At 44.3% G+C, this 26,568-nt stretch overlaps 1 protein-coding gene across 1 annotated transcript in view; it reads left to right on the plus strand.

Moving 5' to 3' along the window:
* Nucleotides 1–26,568, plus strand: part of TBC1D22A (TBC1 domain family member 22A) — a 382,275-nt gene that overhangs the window by 262,006 nt on the left and 93,701 nt on the right. The window contains exon 12 of the mRNA XM_030216168.1: nucleotides 25,515–25,610. Coding sequence (XP_030072028.1) covers nucleotides 25,515–25,610 — 96 coding nt within the window. The remainder of the gene's footprint in view (nucleotides 1–25,514; nucleotides 25,611–26,568) is intronic.

Below are 26,568 nucleotides of genomic sequence, written 5' to 3' on the forward strand. Positions count from 1 at the left end.
CAAAATTGCTAAAATAACTATGAATTTATCATAGTAATATCATAGTAATACAATCAGATTATATAAGTGAAAAAAGGAAAATGCATATTGTTCACACTTCCATTTCAAGTTCACAGATAAAGAAGAGGGGCCTCATTGACAACCCTTACAACATGGTATTTAAGACTAACAACAAAATCAAACTGGTATTCCCAGGCTGTTGCCCATCCTAGCACTAACTACAGCCAAAAAGGCAATCTGTGATTCAACCAGAACGTGTCTCAGATTCAACAAATCCTGTAGGGAATCTTTAAGCTTCATTACTGAAGCTGGTCAAGGCTTTTTTTTTTTATTTAAGAGTTAATGAAAAATCATAATTGCAAAGGTTCCTAGAACACTTGTATACTTGTTTAACAGAAGGAATAGCAACTAAACATTTAGAACAAAAATAGATCACAAAAATACCTCCCCCCCCCCCCAAGCCTTTATTTCATAGTGCATAACTAGAAATCATTTTCTTCATTCCAGGGTTTCTCTACATAAATAAGGAAAAAGCTGTATGTTATACCCTAAAAATACTTTATATCTATTCCTGAAGTATAAGATATGTTATTGTACTGGTCACTTGGAAACACACACACATACACACAAATTCAGTATTTAATTTATTTAAAAATTCATGAATCACGGTACGAAAATCAGATTCAGACAAAAGCAATGCAGTCAATGTAGCACTCTATAGAATGCATATTTAACAGATAATAAGTGGAAATAAAAAAAAAACATAAGATGGTACCTTTTTTATTGGGTTAACGTAATACATTTTTTTATTAGCCTTTGAAGGCTAGAACCTTCTTCCTCAGATTAGGATTATAGTTAACAGAATACATGTACTTTTGGTGTCCCATCTCAACTATTGTAACGTGATTTATACAGATATAGCCAAATACCTACTTAAAACGTCTTCATTACACAATACCATAGCGAGAATTCTCTGCATATCCAAGAAATATGACCACATCACTCCTTTGTTCATCTAGTTACATTTGCTCCCAATCCCATTTCAAATCTATTTCAAACTACTGTGTCTGACTCAATAAAGCTATTGTTTAGGTGTACCTTTATTTCTATCTTCACTGGCAATCCCCTACACATCCGCAAGACATTTAAGATCACTGGACTTCCCACTGCCTGGTTCTTCCAGGTCCAAAACAAGCTCATTATAAATCCACAAGACGCTCCACTTTCTACTTCTTAGCTCCCAAATTGTGGAACGATTTACCCCCTTCTCTGCACTTGGAACAGTCCTTTAAACAATTTAAGATTTTACTGACCTATTTCTTTTAACAAGCTTACAAGGTTCAGATCCTGAATTGAATGCTTGAACAGGTGATAAAGATATTGATTGTGGTCGCGATTGCTCTTTTATGCCTGTGAGCTATCTTATTTCTGAATTTGACATTCCTTTCTTTTATATATATACTAGTAAAAGAAGCCCGTTTCAGAGCAAATGAAACGGGCGCTAGCAAGGTTTTCGTCGCCAACACCCACCTTCCTCCCTCCCTGGCCAACCCCTTCGTTGTTCTGGCATTGCTCCGCCCCCAACGTCATGATGTTTGATGCGAGGGCGGGGTCCGGAGCGATTTCCCCCCCCCCCCCCCCCGCCTCCCTGCCTCCCTCCCTGCCAACCCCTTCGTTGTTCTGCCATTGCTCCGCCCTCGAGGGCGGGGCCCAGAGCGATTTCCCGCCTCCCTGCCTCCCTCCCTGCCAACCCCTTCGTTGGTCTGCCATTGCTCCGCCCTCGAGGGCGGGGCCCGGAGCGATTTTGGTGGCTTCACCACCACGAACCTTCGAACCTTTTTGAAGGAAGTCAGAGCTTGGCTTCACTGACGTCAGTGTCCTCAGAACGTTGAGGGTGAGTTTTATTATAGTAGATATATTTTTTGTACCCCGCCTTTACCTGCCTGTCAGATTTGGTGGTATATCAAATACAATAAATAATAATAACCTGCACAGCTCTTTCAATATTCTTGTACTCATGCGGTGATTCAATAACACTCCCAAAGAAATAATTTCAAGCTTAACTACCACACTCCCTAACAGCAAACTGGTAAGTGGAACATATAGGTGCTGTCATGAGATAAAACACTATTTTAGTTTTTTTATAATTAATTCTTAACCTATATCTAAACAGCCATTCCACATTTACTTGAAAATAATTCAACAGTTTAATAACAGAAGGGGCATAAATCATTATATCATGTGCATATAGATGGTAATATGCATTCTGCTGCTTAATTGTGACAATCTCTGGGAAAAGGTGACTAACAGGCTTATTTTCGAAAGAGAAAGATGCCCATATTTTGAACCAAATTGGGAGATGGGTGCCCAAATCGGTATAATCGAAAGCCGATTTTGGGCGCCTCCAACTGCAGTCTGTCGCAGGAACGGACAAAGTTGACGGGGGCGTGTCGGAGGCGTGGTGAAGGCAGGACTGGGGTGTGTTTATCGGCCGAGGAGAGATGGGCGCGCTCGGCCGATAGTGGAAAAAAGAAGGGCGCCAAAAGCGAGAATTTGGGTCACTTTTTCTGGACCCTTTTTTTTCATGAACAAGTCCCCAAAAAGTGCCCCAACTGCCCAGATGACCACCGAAGGGAATCGGGGATGACCTCTCCTGACTCCCCCAGTGGTCACTAACCCCCTCCCACCAAAAAAAAAGAACTTTAAAAACTTTTTTTTGCCAGCCTGTATGCCAGCCTTAAATGTCATACCCAGCTCCATCACAGCAGTATGCAGGTCCCTGGAGCAGTTGTTAGTGGGTGCAGTGGACTTCAGACAGGTGGACCCAGGCCTATCCCCCCCCCCCCCCCCACCTGTTACACTTGTGCTGGTAAATGGGAGCCCTCCAAACTGCCACCAAAACCCACTGTACCCACATGTAGGTGCCCCCCTTCAGCCATAATTGCTATGGTAATGGTGTAGAGTTCTGGGGAGTGGGTTTTGGGGGTGATTTGGGGGGCTCAGCACCCAAGGTAAGGGTGCTATGGACTTGGGAGGTATTTAAATTTTTTTTTAATTGTTACAAGTGCCCCCTAGGGTGCCCGGTTGGTGTCCTGGCATGTGAGGGGGACCAGTGCACTATGAATCCTGGCCCCTCCCACGACCAAATGCCTTGGATTTGTTCGTTTTTGAGCTGGGCGCCTTCGGTTTCCATTATCGCTGAAAACCGATACCGCCCAGCTCAAATCTGTCCAAATCCGATGCATTTGCCTGGCACCAACCGTATTATCGAAACAAAAGATGGACGCCCATCTTTTTGAAAATACGGTCTGGCCCGCCCCTTCGCAGACCCGTCCTTGGAGATAGATGCCCATGGAGATGGGCATTCGCGTTCGATTATGCCCCTCTAAGGGGCTCATTTTCAAAAGAGAAAAACATTCATAAAATGGCATAAACTGGCAGACAGACGTTTTTCTCGCAAAAATGTACAAATCACTATTTTCAAAATCCATCTTTTAGATGTTTTTCTATGCTGTTCATCTGCAGTGTGTCCAGATCATAAGGGGGTGGACATTCTTTTCTGCTATAATAGAACAGCAGCTGGGCCAGGTGCTGGCTATGGGTATAAAGGAGACAATACACATAGAGTGGAGGATTAGCTTAATGGTTAGTACAAATGGGCCAAGTACCTGGGGAACTGGGTTTGATTCCCACTCTGGCTCCTTGTGATCCTGGGCAAGTCTCTTAACTCTCCATTGTCCCAGATTTTAAAGAAATTTAAGAAGGCAATCAAAACGTGGCTGTTTGAGCGCACGTTTGGGGATTCTGGTGGATGACACATTTATGGGATGTGACACAACTGTAAATTGTGGGTATTTGTCTTCTATTTTATTCTTGTGTAAGTGATTTAGTCTCATTTTTATTTTACGCTGAAATTCCTTTTCATTCTTTTATTTGAATTGTAAACCGCTGTGACCTGTCTGTCAGTAACAGTAGTATAGAAAATGCAAATAAACTATAGAAAAACTTTTGATAGTGAGCCCACTAGGACAGAGAATGTGTAGGCATACAATAAATGTAAACCATTTTTCTATTACCACAGAAAGACAGTATATGAAATTCATGAACCTTTACCCATTATTTTTATTTTATAATTATATCAATTTACATTTTATATTCAAGTACTACTTGAAACACAGAAACTGCTTCTGAGTATCCTTACAAATATCAGGAAAAATTCCAAGGAGTAAGATAATGAGCTTGTTTTATGTGGACAGGAGAAACTTCTGCCTGCTTAAACCATGATGAACTGGCTGGCCACTGTTATTCAGTAGCACTTAACTGGGCATCGCCGCTGTACATTGGTTCAGATTGCTGTGGCATTGTTCGGGCATTGCCGGAGCAGTCCTGGAAGCTATGCTGGCACTAGTGATATTCAGTTCTGGTTCCTGTAGGATCACAAAAATAACAGTCCTATCTGTGCCCAGTTAACTCTGTGGGTATGACGCAGAATGTCAGCCGTACCCACATAAATTCCGGGTATCACTGCTTACCCAGATATTCAGTGTCTGTGCCTGAAGAGGGTCTGCCATTGAATATCCGGATCTAATTTGGCCATCGGCAGTCAGCATGTACAAAGGTGCTGACTGATTATTGACCAATAATTTTAGAACCAAGAAATTCAACATTCTGATAGTGGAAAAATAGACACATGACTGAGTCTTTATTCTGGGCAAAGACAAATGATATTACTAAAATTGCGTTTTTGGCTACCATTTCAGCTGCTGACCCCAAAATTCCAGACTGTCAATGGAGAGGTCTACTGATCTTCTTTTACCTGCAAATTTCATGTTTCTCTTTGTAGTTGTACATAATAAACATAGTAGAATTTATTTATTTATTTGCAGCATTCATATCCCACAATTTCCCACCCATGGGCAGGCCCAATGTGGCTTACAACAGTCTAAATAAACACACAACAAGTCAGCGCACAAACAATCAATGTCTTAGAAGTATAAGAGAGAGAGGGTAAAAGCAAGGAAGGGAAAATGAGAAAGAGCAGTGGTGATCAAGATGACACCGGGACAGAGACAGTTCAGAAGTTAGAGATGCTAGGCGGGAGTGGAGTGTAAGCTTTGCCAAATAAAAAGGTCTTGAGGCGCTGTTTGAAGGTAGGGTGATCAGGAGTAAGTTTCACCAATTTAGGTAGACCATTCCACAAATGAGTGCTAGTGTAGGAGAAGGTGGATGCGTAGGTGGTTTTGTACTTAAGGCCATTATATACTGGGTAATGAAGATTGAGGTACGATCGTGCTGATCTGTCAGAGTTCCTAGGTGGCAAGTTGATTATTTATTTAATTGCATTAGGGTGTCCATGCTGGGGTTTCACCGTAGATGATTTTATGCACCAGAGTGCAAATTTTAAAAGTGATTCGGTCCTTGACAGGAAGCCAGTGCAATTTCTCATGCAGTGGTCTTGAGCTTTCAAATCTAGATGCACCATAAATTAGCCTGGCAGCTGTATTCTGAGCTGTCTGTAGTTTTTTTAGAAGCATATCCTTGCACCCTGAGTATATGCCATTGCAGTAATCAAGACGGCTAATGACCAGTGATTGTACTAAAGTGCGAAAGACTTCTCTAGGAAAATAAGGTTTTATACGTTTTAGTTTCCAGAGAGTGAAGAATATGCGTCTGATAGTAGAACTTGTATGTTGCTCCAGTGATAAATTTCGATCGACAATCACTCCTAGTATTTTCAGGGATTCAGAGATTGGGAGGGCAAGCTCAGGAGTAATTAATGTTTGGGGTGCGTATTTGTTATAGGGTGAGGAGAGTATGAGGCAATGAGTTTTCTCAGTATTGAGCTTGAACTGAAATGAGTTGGCCCAATTGAGCATGGTGTGTAATCCAAGTCTTATTTCATTGTGGATCTCGCTGAGGTCTGTTTTAAAAGGAATAGAGGTTGTGATGTCACCAGCATAAATAAACGGGTTGAGACCAAGTTTGAATAGGGCTGTGGCCAGAGGAATCAGCATGATGTTGAAGAGAGTTGGCGAAAGTGGGGAGCCCTGTGGCACACCGCAGTCTGCCTTCCAGATAGGAGATAAACTTGAGCTGGAGTTCACTTGGTAGGTTCTTGAGGTTAAAAAGCCTTTCAACCATGCTAATACATTTGCACTGGCTCCAAAGTAATCGAGCAGCTGCAGTAGGGATGCGATGGTTCACCATATCAAAAGCGCTAGACATGTCGAATTGTAATAGCAAAATGCTCTTCCCGACTGCTATTTCCCGTTTAAAGTTGTCTGAGATGGTAAGCATATTTTCAGCATTTTCCAAATTTTTATGTATAAATGGTCTCATCTACTATCAACACTGTTTGTATCCCTTTCATATATTTTAACTCAGCCTGCACCTTGTCCATTTTATGAGATAGTCACAGATGAAGACTCAGCAAATAGAGCCTTAGAAAGCATTTGAGAGTCAAATTTTGCAAACATAAGGCAAATCTGATTGAAGAGATGTTGCCTCCAGCCATATAGCTTCCAATGATCTTTTTTCAGGCCTTTCCATTAGAGAAATAGACAACAGATTTAATAGAACTTAAGAATCTACAGGCAACCTTAGATTGCCACTTCCAATAATAGAAATTGCTGTTACTCTGCCCTTACTTGTTCCAATGCTTCTAGTGCCTTTTCTCTCCCAGCCTTACTTATGTTTTATTGTTTAATAACACTTACTATACTGCCTTTAGTGGGTTACATCAAATTGCAATGCAACTCCCACTTTTTGCAGTGCTGCCATGCCTTCCTCCCGTTCCACTAGCAGCAAGCTTAGGGTATGCGTATTGAGTAAAACATCGTCCCCGAAAACTGGGCCACCCTCTTCATGGCCTGGTAGTAAAGGTATATCCGTCATCTGAGAACCATTAAAAAAAAGCTCGGAATAGAAGACAGGCCCCTGCTAGATCTGAATAGAAGACTGGAGTTGATGTGGGTAGGGGACCCCTAAATCTCACCCTTTTGTTTTAGCATAATAGTGGTGTGCTAATCCAGAAAGTAATGAAAATAAGAGTAGAGGCAAACTGAGCAAACATCCAGCATATTACCTAAACTACCATCTTGGATCCCCTATGCTTTAATGACCACACATTTTTACTGCTGCCTTTAAGCACTAGGTCTCGGGATTCTATAGAACTGACCCCTAAACTGGTGATACTCTATTTCAAATCACACACAAAATGAGGGCAGTGGTCAAAAAGCTTACTTGGTTAAGTGGTCAATTTAAGAAAATCGCCCACTCATACTGCAGGTGACATGTACATCCTGATATTTCCTGGAGCTAATGGGGCTGTCAGCACATACAGTTTTGCTTCGACTACAGTTGCCATCCGATATGACTGCCTAATTTGCCTAATGGTTAAACTGGCCCTTTTCTGGGGAAATCTATAAATTTCAAATCTAGTGGAGATAATTGTCTTTACTTAATGTCTGTTGCACAGTGAATTGTTCAGCCTTTCCTGACTTAAGTCTCAGCCTAGATTTGTTGCTCCAATCACAGGGATTCCCAGAAGGGCAACTATGACCAGATTTCTGTGGCTTGTTGTAAAGGCTAATATTTAGTTTTCTGTGTCTTTCAGTTTTTAAACAGTACAGACTAGTAGTGATTTCAAAGCCGCTCAGCTTAACATAATTTCAAAGACATTTCAATCAGGAAGAGTTTCAGAGCAGAAAGGTGGTTTCACAGCAGTCCAAATGCTCACAAGAGCTTCCTCAGCCTAGAGTGTGTTCAGCTCACCTTCTACTTCCTGACTGCTGGGTTTTTATTTAAGGTAATTGTATCCCTGTTTCCTGCTCCAGTTCCTAATTGAAGGTAGTTTGATCTGTCTGTGATTCAACTTGTAGTTCTCTTCAGCAGCGTTCATTTTACTGCCTGAATATGTGTAGGCTTTTTCTACTTCTTTGTCCCCTTTCATAGCATTCTTGGGGTGCACTAAGTCAAAGGCAAGTTCCCCTCCCCCCAAACCTTGATTTTTTTTCTATTTAAAATGTTTAAAATATATTACACTAGAAATATATAAAACATTGCTCAATAATAATATGCTAACTTATCAGGCTGCTGTGCTCAATAGAATATACTTAATACTTGTTAGCCAGCTAGTGTGTTTTTACTCTGTGTGCTACACAAACTGGTTTAGTGTAGTGAAGGAGGAAAAGACCTCAGAAGCTCAGCCTGTGGAGTTTGTATTATACCACAGTGGCTGGGCGAACCTCCTCATAGGTCTAAAAAAAACCTCCTATGGATCTTTTGTTTTTTGTATATTTATTTTTTTTAAGTGTATTTCTCATTGCAAATTTCTCATACTGTTGTCATATGGCATGAAAAGGCATTTATCGGAATCCGTCGCTGCTAGTGTGGTGAGCTCGACAGAGTGCTTCCTTTTCACTTTTATGCTTCGTCGGGAGCTACACCTGTGTTTTTTTAGACCTATGAGGAGGTTCGCCCAGCTACTGTGGTATAATACAAACTCCACAGGCTGAACGTCTGAGGTCTTTTCCTCCTTCACTACACTAAATCAGTTTGTGTAGCACATTAGCTGGCTATCAAGTATTAAGTATATTAAATAAAAATATGAAAAGAAAAATGTATACTAATATGCATCAACTTCCCATCATGGGGAAAAGTCAAATACAGCTGAGAGTCGTGGAGGGGAATTGTCGATATGATGTCCAAAACTCCAGTGCCAAACATAGTCATTTTCAAACCAGAAAAATGTCTCTCTTTTTGGTTTGAAAATCACCCTATTTTAGACTTTTTTTTTTTTTTTGCTAAGGTTATCTTTTTTTAGGGCCATTTTCAAACAAATAACATCCAAGAGAAAAACACCCAAAAACAAGCCATTGGGATGTCTGGGAGCCAGCAGTCTTACTAGACTCGCCACACAGACATCCCAGTAGAGCAGTGTGGCAGCCTACGGGACACTGCAATGAACTTCACATAAATGGTCCCAGGTACACATTTTGTCATAACCCCCTTATGGTGTATGGTGAGTCCTCCAGGAATAGCAAAAAATGTACTGTACCCAACTGTACACTACTACAATAGCCCTTATGTCTGCAGGTGTCACCTATATGGGGGTTCAGTAGGTATTTTGTAGTTTTTGGGGCGCTCACGCTTTCTACCACAAGTGTACTATTAGAATGGGATATGGGCCTGGGTCCCCTTCTCTGCAGTTTACTGCACTGACCACTAGATGTGCTAAATGGCCCACGCTCTGCCCCCAACATGGCCTCTCAATGGAAAAAAATTAAATATTTTTGTAGTGTGCAGTTTGCGATCTTACTGCAGGATTCTTGAGCGCATCTTGCAGTAAGCCCTTTTAGGCTGTGGTAAGTGGAGGAGTAGCCTAGTGGTTAGTGCAGCGGACTTTGATCCTGGGGAACTGGGCAAGTCACTTAACCCTCCAATGCCTCAGGTACAAATAAGTACCTGTATATACTGTGTAAACTGCTTTGAATGTAGTTGCAAAAACCACAGAAAGGCGGTATATCAAGTCCTAGTCCCATTCCCATGCTAGCACTTACCACAGCATAGTAAAAGGACCCCTTAGTAATAACAAGAATTCTATATTTTGCAGAGAAAACACTTCAAACACAATATTTCATGTTTTCTCCAGTTTGCATCCAATGTAAAAGCATCTTGTAAAGGAGAAAATAATACACTTTTAAAACCAGAAAACATTCAAGCACTATTTAAACTCCGTGATCAACATTTCTTTTTAACACTGAGTGCAGTGGATCTTGGATCCTTCCACCTCTGCCTTCTAGCAGTGCTTGAAGGCAGAGGTGCCATCTTGGATCCTGGCACCCTCCTGGGCAGCAGCAGAGAGGGACCGTTGCGGTCCAGGATCACTGTAACAGGTCATCTACCATGCAGGTAGGCCCTGGTGGGTTGGGTGGGGGGGGGGGGGGGGGGGGTAGGGTGTCATGTTTCTTTGTTATGGAGTGGAATTATGTGTAGAGTGGATTGAAGGGCATGGGTTAGATTAAGATAGGATTGGATATTTGGGGGGAGAGGGGGAGGGAGTTCGGTGATAGCAATATGAAAATCTGTGTTGTTATTGCCCAGCATATACGTTCATATGCTGTGACATGGATGTCTCTGTGCCTATTGTTTCCCCATCCATATTTTGGACAGGTTTGTGTCAAACATGGATGTTCCTGCTCCTCATAGCAGCATGTAGATCTCCATTTCACCATGCATTTTAAAACAGCTTCTATATCGACAAATCCTGTTCTAAAGTTATAGGAGAACCTTAAACATCCTGACTTGGACTTTTGATTTCCCATCTGAACATTCTGTCTAAAATGTCCATATATATTTCCATATATTAGTAATTCTCTTATAAAATAGATTTTTAATGCCATATGGCAGATGTTGTTCCCTTGTACAGGGTTCTTTTGTTATTAAGCATCCTAAGGACTGGACATGGTTTCTTCTAATTAACAAAATAAACAATAGTAATTTAACATAATGTATAAATCATATTTAAAACAGAAATATTACATTGCCTGTAGCATTGTGAATCAGGACAGAGATTCTTGGCTAAATATCTTCCTTGCAATTATCGCCTGAAGATCCATCAAGTTTTTTTTTATACATTGATAAGCACTAGGGAGAGTATAGATGACTTTCCTTGCTACTGTGACAGTAAAACTCATCCCCAAAGCCAGTCTTTGATTCTCGGCTATCAAAAGTTTCTCTCTTGATACACTATGATGGCTGCTTTGAAAAGACAAAATAAATTGTATTGTGATTTCAGTTCCATGTGAACCAAATAAAATATGTTTTGAACCAAATCTGTTTTTCTTCTAGGCAATTTTATCTTATAAGAACGCGTTGTAATGTACATTTATTTTTTATTCTTGGCACGACCTTTCTTAGGTATGTGTTAGATGTATGTAGTCACCATCCAGGAAAAAGGATCTTGGAGTGATTGTGGACAGTACTTTGAAATCCTTGGCTCAGTGTGCAAATGTTAAGAATTATTCAGAAAGGAATGGAGAATAAAATGAAGAATATCATAATACCTCTGAATTGATTCATTGTGCAATTACATCTCGAGTATTGTATATAATTCTGGCCATCCCCTCAAAGAAGATATAGAAGAACTAGAAAAAGTACAGAGAAGGGCAACCAAAATAATAATGGGTTTGAAAAAGCTTCCCTATGAAGAAAAGCTTCGTAGGTTAGGGCTTTTCCACCTTGGAGAAGAGATGGTTTAGAAAGGGGTATGACAGAGATATAAAATCATGAATTGAGTGGAAAGGTAGATGGGGAACAGCTGCTTGCCCTTTCAGATAGTTTCATGGCATGTGCCTAACAGATAGCCTATTTTAAATAAATGCGTGATCATGCAGTGAAATTTGTTATTGGAGAAACTGGTCAAAATGTCTAACACAACTTGGTTTAAAAGAGGCACAATCCAGCAAAAAGCACAAGGTATGAAAAAGAGCTAGATGAAACACATAGTCCAGCAAAATATGGTAAAAGTCACTTTATTCAAACAAGCCTGACATGGCAGGTATTCTGCTATCCTTAATTGTCCTATGTAATGTTCTGTCATAATTCATCTTTTTCAGTTTTTCCAATAGATGTGTGTATGTTCTAGGGCCCACAGTAATATTGTAGGCACTGCTTTTTGTGTAAATAGAGTCTTTGTTCTGGAAGTTAAGAACATATGCATTGCTATACTGGGACAGACTGAAGGTCCATCAAGCCCAGAATCCTGTTTCCAACAATGGCCAATCCAGGTCACAAATACCTGTCAAGATCCCAAAGAGTAAAACAGATTTTTATGCTGCTTATCCTGGAAATAAGCAGTGGATTTTCCCCAAGTCTATCTTAATAATGGCTTACAGAGTTTTCTTAAAGGAAATTATCCAAACTTTTTAAAAACCCTGCAAAGCTAGTTAGTGCTGCCATGGTAGATGTGCTTTTGGTCCTTAGTGACTCTTTTGTAGAGTTTAGCCTTGGTTTATTTATTCATTTTTAAATGTATGCATGTTTGCAGAGACAGAGGGATTGCATTATAAATAACAAAATGTTTTAATAACTTCACAATACTCCCTTGCCCCCACTCAGCTACTCCTTCATGCTACCTGGCTGGCAACAATTTCTGGGGAGAATAGTGTGTTAGCAACTGCCATGTTAAACACCTTAGTAAGTGGGCTCCTTATTTGTTATCAGATTTAGGACCATATTTAACCACATGATTTTAAAAAAAATAAAATTTAATGACTAATAAAAGTGATTGTGAGCATTAAAAACGTAACTGAGTCTAAGAGAACAATGCTGTTATGGGGTGTTTTTTTTGCACGTGTAAATATACTATGTACAGTGCTTTTCCATATCCATTAGTGGGTTTCTGGAACTAAGATAGAGTTGATTTTTCCACATCTTGCAATATCATTGCCTGAGACACTAATAGCATCTTATCTTATATTTTACTGGAAGTAACAATAAAATATTCACACGTGATTGCCATTGTAACATAGGAGTAAATTAGGAAACATTGCTGAAAGTTAGATACAAACATTTAAGTGATAAATTTCAAGTCAGTAATGGCAGAACCTCACAGAACTGCTGTTACAGAATACTAGGTAAGTGTGCATTTATATACATAACTTTAGACATGAGCATTCAAAGGCTGGCTGGCGTTAAGTGCTCATGCTTAACTATGAGCAGTTAGGCATATAACTGAATGTATTCCCTAACATTTGTGTGCAGGTTCTGGGCATGCCTCCGACTCACCTATACCCTTCTTAGTCTAAGCCCCCTTGCAGTTGCACGCAGTGGATTTTACACACACATTATATAGAATGCCTACTAAGGTTACTTGTGCATTTAACTGCAAACTAGTGCCAATTAATAATACTTAGTACTAATTATTGCTAGTTAGTGATCTGTAACGTGTCATTAAAATCATCCATAGTACCTGAAAATTGGAGGGTGGCCAATGTAATGCCAATTTTTAAAAAGGGTTCCAGGATGATCCGGGAAATTACAGTCTGGAAAACTTGATTTCAGCGCTGGGGAAAATAACGGAAGCTATTATAAAGAGTCAGCATGGGTTCAGCCAAGGGAAGTCTTGCCTCACCAATTTGCTTCAAGTTTGCTTCAATTTTACATAAATGTTTGGATAACGGTGAGCTGGTTGATGTGGTGTATCTAGATTTTCAGAAAGCTTTTGATGAAGTTTATCATGAGAGACTCCTGAGAAAATTAAAAAGTCATGGGATAGGAGGCAATGTCCTTCTGTGGATTAAGAACTGGCTATTGGACAGAAAACAGAGGATGGTGTTAAATGGCCATGTTTCTCAATGGAGGAGGGTGAATAGTGTAGGTCCACAGGGTTATGTACTGGAACCGGTGCTATTTAACATATTTATAAATGATCTGGAAAATGGAATTATGAGTGAGGTGATTAAATTTGCAGATGACACAAAACTAATTTTCAAAACACATGCAGATTGTGAAAAATGTAAAAATTTGGAAAAATGTAAAGTAGTGCACATTGGAATAATCTGAATCATAGTTACCTGATGCTAAGGTCCACTTTAGGAGTCAGCACAAAAGAAAAAGATCTTGGTGTCATTGTAGACAATAGTCTGAAATCTTCTGCCCAGTGTTTGGCAGCGGCCAAAAATGCGAACAGGATGTTAGTAATTATTAGGAAAGTGATAAAAAATAAAACCAAGAATATTATAATGCCTCTGTATTGCTCCTTGGTGCAACCTCACCTTGAGTATTGCTTTCAATTCTGGTTTCCGTATCTCAAAAAAGATATAGCAGAACTAGAAAAGGTTCAAATAAGAGTAGCTAAAATGATAAAAAGGATGGAACTTCTCCCCCTGTATGAAGAAAGGCTAAACAAGTTAGGGCTGTTCAGCTTGGAAAAGAGACTGCTGAGGGGGGATATGATTGAGGTCTATAAAATCCTGAGCAGTGTAGAATGGGTAGAAGTGAATCGATTTTTTACTCTTTCAAAAAATACAAAGACCAGGGGAAACTCAATGAAATTACATGGAAATACTTTTAAAACAAATAGGGGGAAATATTTTTTTTTCATTCAAAGAATAGTTAAGGTCTGGAACTTGCTGCCAGAGGATGTGATAACAGCGGTTAGTGTGTCTGTGTTTAAAAAAGGTTTAGACAAGTTCCTGGAGGAAAAGTCCATAGTCTGTTATTGAGATGAACTTGGGAGAAGCCACTGATTGTCCCGGGATACGTAGCATGGAATATTGCTGCTAATTGGATTTATGCCATGTACATGTGACCTGGTTTGGCCATTGTTGGAAACAGGATACTGGGTTAGATGGACCATTGATCTGACCCAGTATGGCTATTCTTATGTTCTTATTAGCTCATTATTTATTAAGGAGCCCTTTTACAAAGGTACACAAGGACCTAGGTGTCTCCAGCGTGTTCCAAATTGGCATTACCACCCTGCTAATGCGTTCCCCAAGCGGTAATTCTGAATTTGGCATATGCAGAAAACACGCAGTAGAAAATATTTTTTATTTTCTACTGCATGGCACTTAACCAGTGGTGTAAACAGCAGTGAGTGCACACTGCATGCCTACTGCCCAGGTAGTTCGTGAGACCTTACCGATAAGTCAATGGGTGGCGGTAAGGTCTCAGGCTGAAAATGGACGCACGTTGGTTTTTATTTTTGCTTCACATCCATTTTCCGGCCCCTTAAAAAGAGGCCCTTTTTCCAGGACGCAGTGAAAACTGGCTTGGCGCACACCCAAAAGACGCGCATTGCTGCAGGCCTTTTTGCCACATCTTAGTAAAAGGGCCCCCTAGTTACATGTGCAGATGCCTTATTCTGTAAGTTGCTCATGCTAAGCATAAAGTTTATTTATTTATTTAGATTTTGCTCACACCTTTTTCAGTAGTAGCTCAAGGTGAGTTACAGTCAGGTACACTGGATAGTTCTCTGTCCCAGGAGGGCTCACAATCTAAGTTTATACCTGAGGCAATGGAGGGTTAAGTGACTTGCCCAAGATCACAAGGAACAGCAGTGGGATTTGAACCAGCCACCTCTGGATTGCAAGACCAGTGCTCTAACCACTTGGCCACTTCTCCTCCTTATTTATTTATTTCATTTATAGCTTATCTATTAACCCATTAGTGCCCAACAGTCCCATGTCAATTTGTTCCCATATGGCTTATTATGGGAACATTGGGCACTAATGGGTTAACTAAGCAGGTACCAATAAAACATTCACAATAAAATCAACAAATAAACATACAACACAAACATTCTATACTGAATCTGCACCAAACTTTATAGAATTTGGGAGATAATATCTTAGCACTATTCCCAACATTCATTCAGCAATAACATATGAACACGCTTCTATACTGGTAGCCTCTTCCCCACCTTCTGGTTTCCTGTTTGCCTTTGGATAACACCCTGCCTCCCTCCCAATGAAATAACTTCTGGTGGTTTCTAGGGATAATGCAACCCCACAAAACTTAGGTTCTCAGGAACAGGACTTGCAAACCAAACACAGAAATACTTGAATCCCTCAGCAACACAGTTCCATGAATCACCAGTTACTACAGATACAGGGCTAAGATACTAAGAGGCATATTTTCAAAGCACTTTGGGAGGCTAAGTTCCATAGGTTTCTATGGAACTTTGGGAGGCTAAGTGCTTTGAAAATGAGCCTGTAAGTGGTGTTTCTGGCAGTTGGTGGTAGTTGTAGTAGTAGTAGTAATGATTTATTTAAAAAAAAAAAAAAAGGGGGGGGGGAGGACGAAAAAGAAATAGTGAATTGTAAAAATGCAGCGAGTACCAGTAATACTGTTCAATTAACTTTTATTTATTTCTTTGACTTATCTCATGCCTTTTCACTAGTTAACTATCCAGTGGTCGAGGGAATTTGATTATCACTCTCTGTACAGGATGCAGTGAATGATATGACAGCGCCCCAGCTGTAGATCTGATTGCAGTGTTCTGCAGTAAAAACAAGGTTTTTGATTAATCATTCATCACTACTTCACCTTCTTTCATCCCTGGGGCCACCAGGCACAGCTTTTTCTTGGTTCACCCCTTTTCTTCAGCATCAATCATTTACAGTTACCCGTGTGGGCATCACTTCTTCACCTTTTCTCTTATGTGGGATTCTTCAGGGTTCTATCCTGTCAACCATACTGTTTAATATTTTTCTAAGTCCATTGGCCACTCTTTTCCAGTCTTTTAATATTTCTCTATATATTTGTGCACGCCCCCTAAATCCAACTGTTTGGTCACCCACATGGAGAATTGTGTTCAGTTTTGGAGGCTGTATCTTGCTAAAGTTGTAAGAAGACTTGTAGCAGTCCAGAAGAAGGTAACAAAAATCATATGGGGCTTGCACCAAAAGATATATGAGAAGAAACTGGAAGACATGAATATTCATACCCTAGAGGAGAGGAAGAACAGGGGGGGATACGATATAGACTTTTAAATACTTGAAAGGTATTAATATAGAAACAAATATTTTCCAGAGAAGGGAAAGTGGTAAAACTGGAGGACTTGAATTGAGGTTGCGGGGTGGGGAGTGGTAGACTCAGGAGAAATGTCAGAAAATTCTTTTTCACAGAGAGGGTAGTTGATGCCTGGAATGCTCTCCCTGGGGAGGTAGTGGAGAAAAAAACTGGCAGAATTCAAAAAGGTGTGAGATGAACACACAGGATCTCTAATTAGAAAACGAATGGTATAAAAAACAAAATTTAAAGGGTTGCATATGTGTTTGCCTGTCGAGTGATACTTAGCAACTCTGGCTGTATCAGCTAAAAGCACTGCTAGGCTGGCTTGTGTGGTCTGAGTCCCACCTATAGCAATCTGGTTATAGAATGGGCTGGAGAGAGCTTCGATGGAAACTCCAGTAATTTGGAACGTGAGGACAGTTCCAGGCAGACTTTTGCGGTCTGTGTTCCACTAATGACTAGACAGATTCAGATAGGCTGGAGTGGGCTTTGACGGCAACTCCAGTAGTTGGAACATAAGGACAGAGCTGGGGGGACTTCTATGGTCTATGTTTCAGAAACACCAAAGAAAGACCATGATCAAGTATATAATATCACGCTCATTGTTGATTTAATCTTGATAATGAATATGACTGTTGGGCAGGCTGGATGGACCATTCAGGTCTTTATCTGCTGTCACTTACTATGTTAACTATATAAAGAATTTACTTGGATTAGTCTGACAGGACCTTCCTTTAGTAAAACCATGCTGTCTCGGGTCCTGCAAACTATTTGATTCTAGAAACCTCTCTATCTTCTGTTTTAGAAACATTTCTATTAATTTATTCAACACAGATGCAAGACTAATTGGCCTGTAGTTCCCAACCACCTCCTTACTTCCTCTTTTGTGGAGAGGGGACCACATCTACTATTTTCCAGTCCTCCAGGACCACTGCCGACTCTAGAGAAGCATTGAAAAAGGTCAACAAGTGAAGCCACCGGAACCCCAAGTTCCTTTAGTACCCTCGGATGTATCCCATTTGCTTTGTCTACCTTTAATTCAGCTAGCTCCTCATGAACACAGTCTTCTGAAATTTTGTCAATGTCTTGACAAAATTAGTTAAGATAGGAGAATACTTAAAATTTGTTAGCTAGAGGGGAATAGCAGGGGAAGTAGAAAAGCAATGGGCAAAACTGAATGGAGCTATTTTAGGGGCAGCAAACCTTTTTGTAGGGAATGTAGACAAAAGGAAGAGGAATGATGCTTTGGTTCTCAAAAGTAGTAACTGAAAACGTAAGGGGAAAGAGGTTAATTATAAAGCATCATGGAAAGAAGATGACAGGCTACAATACTTGGAAAAGCTAAGAGCAGCTGGTAAAGTACTCAAACAAGCAAAGGTGCAAATGGAAGAATAAATAGCCAATAAGGTAAAATTTGGCAATAATAGATATGTTCAAAACAATACATTGTTATTCACTCAGTGTCGCGGCCCTGATGCCACTCTGGTGTAGGTGAGCTCTTGAGTTCTCCCGAGCTCCACTAGGCCCAGAAGATAACCGAGCACCCCGACTCTTCACCCGCGGCGACCGCCGTTCACCGAGGGTTGAGCCCTCAGCTGCGGGCGGCCAGCAGGACTGCTGGAACCACGGGGTGACGGCTGACCTGGCTGGATATGGATACAGAGTCCCTGGTAACGTGGCTTAGACGGGCGGCTAGCTGACAACTGGAACGTGTGCTGAAGTGGCAAGTACTAGCGAGACGGCTAGTTGTTCTGAAGGGCAGACTCCGTCTAGGAAATGGCTAGCAGGACGGCTAGCTGGCGTGAGAAACAAACACAGTCTTGGAAATGGCTAGCAGGACGGCTGGCTGGCATGAGAAGCAAACACAGGCTTGGAAGTCACTAGCTGGACGGCTAGCAGTCACGGGGAACAAACACAGACTTGGAATTCGCTAGCTGGACGGCTAGCAGTCACGAGGGACAAACACAGGCTTGGAATTCGCTAGCTGGACGGCTAGCAGTCACGGGGAACAAACACAGACTTGGAATTCGCTAGCTGGACGGCTAGCAGTCACGAGGAACAAACACAGGCTTGGAATTCGCTAGCTGGACGGCTAGCAGTCACGAGGAACAAACACAGGCTTGGAATTCGCTAGCTGGACGGCTAGCAGTCACGGGGAACAAACACAGACTTGGAATTCGCTAGCTGGACGGCTAGCAGTCACGAGGAACAAACACAGGCTTGGAATTCGCTAGCTGGACGGCTAGCAGTCACGAGGAACAAACACAGGCTTGGAAATCTTCGCAGGATGGCTTCAAACAAGAAAACGGAAGCATTGGTTCCCTTCCATGCTTCCGTTTAAATCCCCCGCTCGTCCTGGCTGGGGAACAGCTGTGGCCAATCCTCGGTGCCCCAGCCTGCAGCGGGACCCGGATTGGTCCCTCCGTCCAATGGGCGGAGTTCCTAGGGGGAAGCGCCAATCCGGCGCGTGTGGGCGGAGCCTCCTCGCTGGTCCTGCTGCAGCGAGGAGGACGCCGCCGCCGGCGCCGCCATCTTGGCCGGCGGATCCTCTTCTCCGAGGCCGGCGCTGGTTCTCCTGGGTCGCCGGCCTCGGAGCAACCCGTAGTCGCCGCGATCCCCGTGGCCGCCCCTCCCCGTCGACCCGCGCTGCCCGGGCGCCTCCGCCTCCCGCTCCGGCCCGCGGAGTGCCAGGTAAGGGCCCGGAACGGGACAGTATCCTCCCCGGAAGACCCCTTCCTCCGGGGCCCGGGTTTGGACGGATATTGGGTGTGGAAGGCTTTGACCAGTTCTGGAGCATGAACATTAGCCACGGGCTCCCAGGAATTATCCTCGGGCCCAAACGATTTCCAGGATAGCAAATAATACAGTCTTCCCCGCCGCCACTTGGAGTCGAGAATCTCTCCTACCTCGTACTCCGGGTCTGGAGCCACCTGGAGATCCTTCTCCTGGGCTGGAGGCGGGTGCCACCTGGACTCCCGAAACCTCTTCAGTAGTGAGATATGGAAGGCGTTATGCACTCGTAGGGTGGCGGGTAGCCGCAATCGATATGTTACTGGCCCAATTCGTTCTTGGATTGCATAGGGTCCCGCGTATCACTGTCCCAGTCTTCGGGAAGATCCTCGGAGTCTCAGGTGTTTCGTGCTTAACCAGACCCTTTGTCCTGGTTGGAGCACGGGGGCGGGCCGCCGGTGGCGGTCAGCAAAAAGCTTGTCCTTGGTCGTGGTCTTCTGTAATTGTTCCCTGGCCATCCTCCAGACCTTTTGTAGGTCGGCTACTACTTGATCCCCAGCCGGGGTCATGGCGGTAGTCGGGAACGGCCCTGGAAGCCGTGGATGTCGTCCATATACCAGGAAGAACGGGGACTGTCCTGAGGATGAATGTTCACTTTGGTTATAGGCGAACTCGGCCCATGGAAGTAGAGAAACCCAGTTATCTTGTCGTTGGTTGACAAAGGCCCTTAAGAAGTTTTTTAGGGTTTGGTTTAACCTCTCAACCATACCATTGGTTTGAGGATGGTACGCGGATGAAAAATGATTCTCCATCCCCAAGGCCTTGCATAAACCTCTCCAGAAGCGAGAGGTGAATTGGGGCCCTCGGTCACTGATAACCCGAGTGGGCAGTCCGTGTAGTCGAAAGATGTGGTGAATGAACGCTTGAGCTAGCGAGGCTGCTGTCGGAATACCTGTGAAGGGAACAAAGTGAGCCATTTTAGAGAAGCGGTCTATCACCACCCAGACCACAGTATGTCCCTGGGAACGAGGTAAGTCCGTGATAAAGTCCATGGATATCTCTGACCAAGGACTGGTCGGTATGGGCAACGGTTGTAGGTCTCCCACGGGGGGTCCTCCTACTGGCTTGGTTCGGGCACATACTGGGCACGAGGTAACAAACTGGAGGATATCTCGTCTCATCTGTGGCCATCGATATTGTCTCGAGATGAACCGGAGTGTCTTTTGGTACCCGAAGTGCCCGGCCCACCTAGACGAGTGCCCCCAGTGCAGAACCCTCTTCCGGTCTGCGGCCGCCACGAATCTCTGGACTTGGGCAACCTCCCCTGTGGCCGCCCTGAGACACGCGGGGTCTAACATAGGATGAGTCTCCTTAGTCTCCTCTGGTACTTCAAAGGCCCGGGAGAGCGCATCTGCCGGGGTGTTCTGGGAGGCCGCCCGGAACACTAGCTGAAAATGAAACCTAGAAAAGAATAATGACCACCGGGCCTGTCGGGGATTCAGCCGCTGGGCCTCTTGGAGGTATAGGAGATTCTTATGATCCGTGATGACCGTGAACCGGTGTTCCGCTCCTTCCAGTAAGTGTCTCCACTCTTGCAGTGCGAGTTTCAAGGCCAAGAGTTCTCTATCCCCAACCGTATAATTCCGCTCGGCTGGAGAGAATTTACGTGAAAAGAAGGAGCACGGTTGACGCCGGCCCTCGGGATTGATCTGTGAAATGACTGCCCCGGCCCCTAGAGCGGATGCGTCCACCTCTACCGTGAAGGGCTTTTCAGGGTCGGGGGTCAGCAGAATGGACGCGGCCTCAAAGGCCTCTTTGACCTGCTGGAACGCCGCTTGCGCCTCTAGCGGCCAATCCCTGACCCTTGCGTCCTTATGGGTGAGCTCCGTCAACGGGGTGGTCAACCGGGAATACTGGGGAATAAATTGGCGATAATAATTTGCGAAGCCCAGGAATCGTTGTAATGCCTTCAGACCCCTCGGTTGCGGCCACTCTCGAATGGCTTGGAGTTTGTCTGGTTCCATCTGTAACCCCCCTGGAAGCAGGATATGCCCCAAAAATGGTAAAGACCGCTGATGGAAGGCGCACTTACTCAGCTTCGCAAATAGATGGGCTTGACGTAGACGGTACAGCACCGCGCGTACATGGCCCGGATGCTCCCTGGGATCCTTGGAGTAAATGAGGATGTCGTCCAGATATACAATCACCGTGGAATTGAGTAAGTCTTCTAGCACACTATTGATAAGCCGTTGAAACACCGCAGGGGCATTACAGAGACCGAATGGCATTACCCGATATTCAAAATGCCCCTCATGGGTATTGAAGGCCGTCTTCCATTCATCCCCTGACCGGATTCGTACTAGATTGTAGGCTCCCCGCAAATCCAACTTCGTGAAGATCTGAGCTCCTTGCAGTCTGTCCAAGAGCTCGGGAATGAGTGGTAACGGGAACCGGTCCTTCACGGTGATGGCATTTAATCCCCGATAGTCAATACAAGGTCTCAAAGTTCCATCCTTCTTGGTAACAAAAAAAAACCCCGCCCCGGCTGGGGATGTAGATGGCTGAATGAACCCCTTCCGTAGGTTCTCATGGATATAATCTCGCATAGCCTTGACTTCTCCTCGGGACAGTTTGTACGGGCGGCCCCGTGGAGGTACCGTATCAGTCTTCAGGTTAATAGCACAGTCAAACGACCTATGCGGCGGTAATACCTCCGCCTCCTTGGGACTAAACACATCAGCAAAGTCTTTATAATCCATAGGCAGGGAGCCCAGTTCACTGGGTCCCTCCCCGGGCAATGTATTTAAAGCCGGACAGCTACCAGCCCGACCCTTACAACAGGTCTCTTGACAGGAGTTGCCCCAAGCTTGAATCTTTCCTCCGGTCCAGTCGATAACCGGGTTATGGTATCGTAGCCATGGCAATCCCAGAACCACCGGGTGGATGGTCCGGGATAGTACTAAGAATTCGGCCTCCTCCCGATGGCCCTCCCCCACTTGCAGGCCCAACAAAGGCGTAATCTCAGTGACCGGCTGGGGAAGGGTAGTTCCCTGGATGGAGGTTATCCGCAGCGTTGGTCTCCGGGGGAGCGTGGGCCAGCCCAGTTGCTGCAGCAGTTCGAGCCCAATAAAGTTGCCCCCAGACCCCGAGTCCACCAGGGCTCGGGTCTGAACCGTGGCCTCCTGCCACCGTAAGGTCACTGATAAGATGAGCAAGGTGTCCTGTAGGGGAGCGGAGTGCCCCAAGAACCCTCCCCTCAGGGTGCCTTGGGGAGCGCATTTCCCGGCCGGAGGGAACAAGTCCGGAGGAAATGCCCAGCCTGCCCACAATAGAAGCACAGTCCCTTAGACTGTCGTTGCTGTCTCTCGGCGGGGGTCAGCCGTTGCCGACCCATTACCATGGGCTCCTCCCCGGGCTCCGTAGAGTCCCGGTTAGCCTGGCGAGACGACGGCCCTTTGCTCGTCTTGGAGGCCCCTCGTATCCACTTCTGCCGCTCCACCCGGTCTCTGGCTCGCTCCTGGAATCGAGTGTCCACCCGGATACAGAGTGAGATGAAGGCATCCAATGGTCCGGGAATCTCTCGTCCCGCTAATTCATCCTTGATTCGTTCGTGTAATCCCTCCCTAAAAATGGCCATCAGGGACTCCGGATCCCACCGCAGCTCCGCGGCTAAGGTACGAAACCGGATGGCATAGTCGGCCACTGTACCCTCTCCCTGATGAATCCGGAGCAGCTCCGAGGCCACCGAGGAGGGTCTTCCCGGAATGTCAAACACCATCCGGAACCGGCGCTGAAATTCGCTATAATCCCCCAAAATGGGATCATGTTGTTCGTCCAGAGGGACCACCCAGTCCCGTGCCTTTCCCGCACAAAGGCCCATAACGTAGCCTACCTTACTTTGATCTGAAGCAAAGGCCTCTGGTTGCATCCGGAAGGCCAGATTACACTGATGGAGGAACCCTCGACAACCCTCCGGGTTCCCATCGTATCGTGCTGGCTCAGGGAACCGAGGTCCCACACGGAACCCTCCCATACGGGGAGCTGCTGCGGCCTCTTGGACCGCAGCGGCCTGGTTCTGTACCTGAAGCGTGGAGAGTTGAGAACATACATTCTGGAGGGCCCCAGACAGGGCATTAAGCTGTTCCTGTTGCTGCTGGAGAACCTTGGCCAGGTCCCGTAGATCAGGTTGCGTCGGCGAGCTCATGGCTTCCGTTTTCTGTCGCGGCCCTGATGCCACTCTGGTGTAGGTGAGCTCTTGAGTTCTCCCGAGCTCCACTAGGCCCAGAAGATAACCGAGCACCCCGACTCTTCACCCGCGGCGACCGCCGTTCACCGAGGGTTGAGCCCTCAGCTGCGGGCGGCCAGCAGGACTGCTGGAACCACGGGGTGACGGCTGACCTGGCTGGATATGGATACAGAGTCCCTGGTAACGTGGCTTAGACGGGCGGCTAGCTGACAACTGGAACGTGTGCTGAAGTGGCAAGTACTAGCGAGACGGCTAGTTGTTCTGAAGGGCAGACTCCGTCTAGGAAATGGCTAGCAGGACGGCTAGCTGGCGTGAGAAACAAACACAGTCTTGGAAATGGCTAGCAGGACGGCTGGCTGGCATGAGAAGCAAACACAGGCTTGGAAGTCGCTAGCTGGACGGCTAGCAGTCACGGGGAACAAACACAGACTTGGAATTCGCTAGCTGGACGGCTAGCAGTCACGAGGGACAAACACAGGCTTGGAATTCGCTAGCTGGACGGCTAGCAGTCACGGGGAACAAACACAGACTTGGAATTCGCTAGCTGGACGGCTAGCAGTCACGAGGAACAAACACAGGCTTGGAATTCGCTAGCTGGACGGCTAGCAGTCACGAGGAACAAACACAGGCTTGGAATTCGCTAGCTGGACGGCTAGCAGTCACGGGGAACAAACACAGACTTGGAATTCGCTAGCTGGACGGCTAGCAGTCACGAGGAACAAACACAGGCTTGGAATTCGCTAGCTGGACGGCTAGCAGTCACGAGGAACAAACACAGGCTTGGAAATCTTCGCAGGATGGCTTCAACAAGAAAACGGAAGCATTGGTTCCCTTCCATGCTTCCGTTTAAATCCCCCGCTCGTCCTGGCTGGGGAACAGCTGTGGCCAATCCTCGGTGCCCCAGCCTGCAGCGGGACCCGGATTGGTCCCTCCGTCCAATGGGCGGAGTTCCTAGGGGGAAGCGCCAATCCGGCGCGTGTGGGCGGAGCCTCCTCGCTGGTCCTGCTGCAGCGAGGAGGACGCCGCCGCCGGCGCCGCCATCTTGGCCGGCGGATCCTCTTCTCCGAGGCCGGCGCTGGTTCTCCTGGGTCGCCGGCCTCGGAGCAACCCGTAGTCGCCGCGATCCCCGTGGCCGCCCCTCCCCGTCGACCCGCGCTGCCCGGGCGCCTCCGCCTCCCGCTCCGGCCCGCGGAGTGCCAGGTAAGGGCCCGGAACGGGACACTCAGAAAAGATTAGATTAGATTCTGTATCATTGTGAATGATCTATTTTTGAGACAACTGTGGCTTTTTCGGTAGGTTGAGCTATGAATATGCTTGTGTTATTGAAAATGGATTTGCTAAACTGGTCTTACTGTATCTTCCCCAAAACACGTGTATGTATCAACTCTTCCAAAACTGTGTCCCCAAGAATGCCTACGTACGGTTTTCCTGATTCTATATAGTTCACCCAAATTTAGCACAGAGCCCAGATGTGCATGTAAACTAATCAATTGGGTGCTAACAGCCAATTTTTGGTGTTAATTGGCACTAATTTGGATTGATATGCACATATGCCTACATGTTGTTCTATAATGCTGTGCGTCCAAAATGTCTTGGGTGCAACCCAACAGGGGGCATGACTATGAGAGGGTCACGCCCAAAGTTGGGTGCAGGAATCTACTCTAAGCGCAGTTCTACAAAGGGTGCTCAGCCTGGAGTTCCCTTTATAGAATAGCGCTTAGCGTAAATTTTTCCCAGCACCTAATTTTGAGTGCCATTTATAGAATTTACCCCAGTGTGTATAAGTATATGCCATCTTGTCAATCTATGTACTTATATGTGTATATATGGTCTCAAAATTGGCTTATACATGGAAAAACCTTTGTAAAATTACCCCCTAAAATGCAACATGAAAAATAAGTGGAGTTGTTATTAAAAAATCAATTCTAAATGCAAATTTTAAAGAGGTATCTGTATAGAATAATTCAGTTAATATGTTACTGCTAAAGTTGCATTCTTCTTCTGTTGTTTTTCCTAGTCTGAACCAGAAGGCTTTTCTCATTTCCACTTGTATGTTTGTGCTGCCTTTCTTGTCAGATGGAGAAAAGAGATCTTAGAAGAAAGAGATTTTCAAGTAAGTGGAGATGTGATTTTTTTTCTCTTCAAAGAACTTGGAGTATTTTTCCAGCAGAGGAGATATTTATTAAATTTATTTTTGTAAGGTTGCCTATGAATGAATGTGTGGCAACACAGCAGCAATAGCAGACTTGACAATGTCATACTGTTTGGGAACGTCATTTTAAAGCTTTTTTATCTGAAGTGATAGATTGCGTGTGGCAGAATATATGTTTCTATGCTGTACTGAAAAGTTTTAAATTAAACTGAGATGGACATTGAAGCAGGTTTCTATAGAAGCAATTGTGAACAGTAATTTTGAATATGACAATAGTAGATTTCTGAAAGGAAAAAAACAGAGTGAATAAGGGTAAACTGCGGAGTGTTTGGAAAATTGTGATAGAGGTTTTTAGTGAACTTATCCTTACTGAGAAAATTCAAAGTGATAGCTTTATAAAAGGGATCATCTTGACCAAATCAATCTTCATTTTCTAGACTGACCAAAATACACTGTTTTTTTTCTACATAAACAAAATTATAGCAGGAAAGTTCACATACACCCCCCCAGCACTGGTACTTTATTTATATATATGTATATATATTGAGGTACATTTCTATTGTTCCAGGAAGTACTATCCACAGCAACATTCTACAATATACAACTAAACCCAGTTCACTTTTGTGGATATCAATTTTAATATGCACAAAAATGTATTAAGTTAGTCCAATAAAAATATCATTTTATTTTCTTCTCTGTTTTGTTTTATTTCTATTTATAACCCTAAGTAAGCACAGTAAATCACAAATATATACAAGTACAGTAATACAATTACAAAGGGTGACTGACAACAAGCCAGTGTAATCCTATTAGGTAACATATCCCAACAAGGAAAAGAGAATCTCAGTATCACACAACAATAATATTTCTCTCTTGAACAAAGGCAAAATTTGTACTACAAAATAAACTTTAGTTCTGT

The sequence above is a fragment of the Microcaecilia unicolor genome, chromosome 10, assembly GCF_901765095.1.
Source record: "Microcaecilia unicolor chromosome 10, aMicUni1.1, whole genome shotgun sequence".
Lineage (NCBI taxonomy): Eukaryota > Metazoa > Chordata > Amphibia > Gymnophiona > Siphonopidae > Microcaecilia > Microcaecilia unicolor.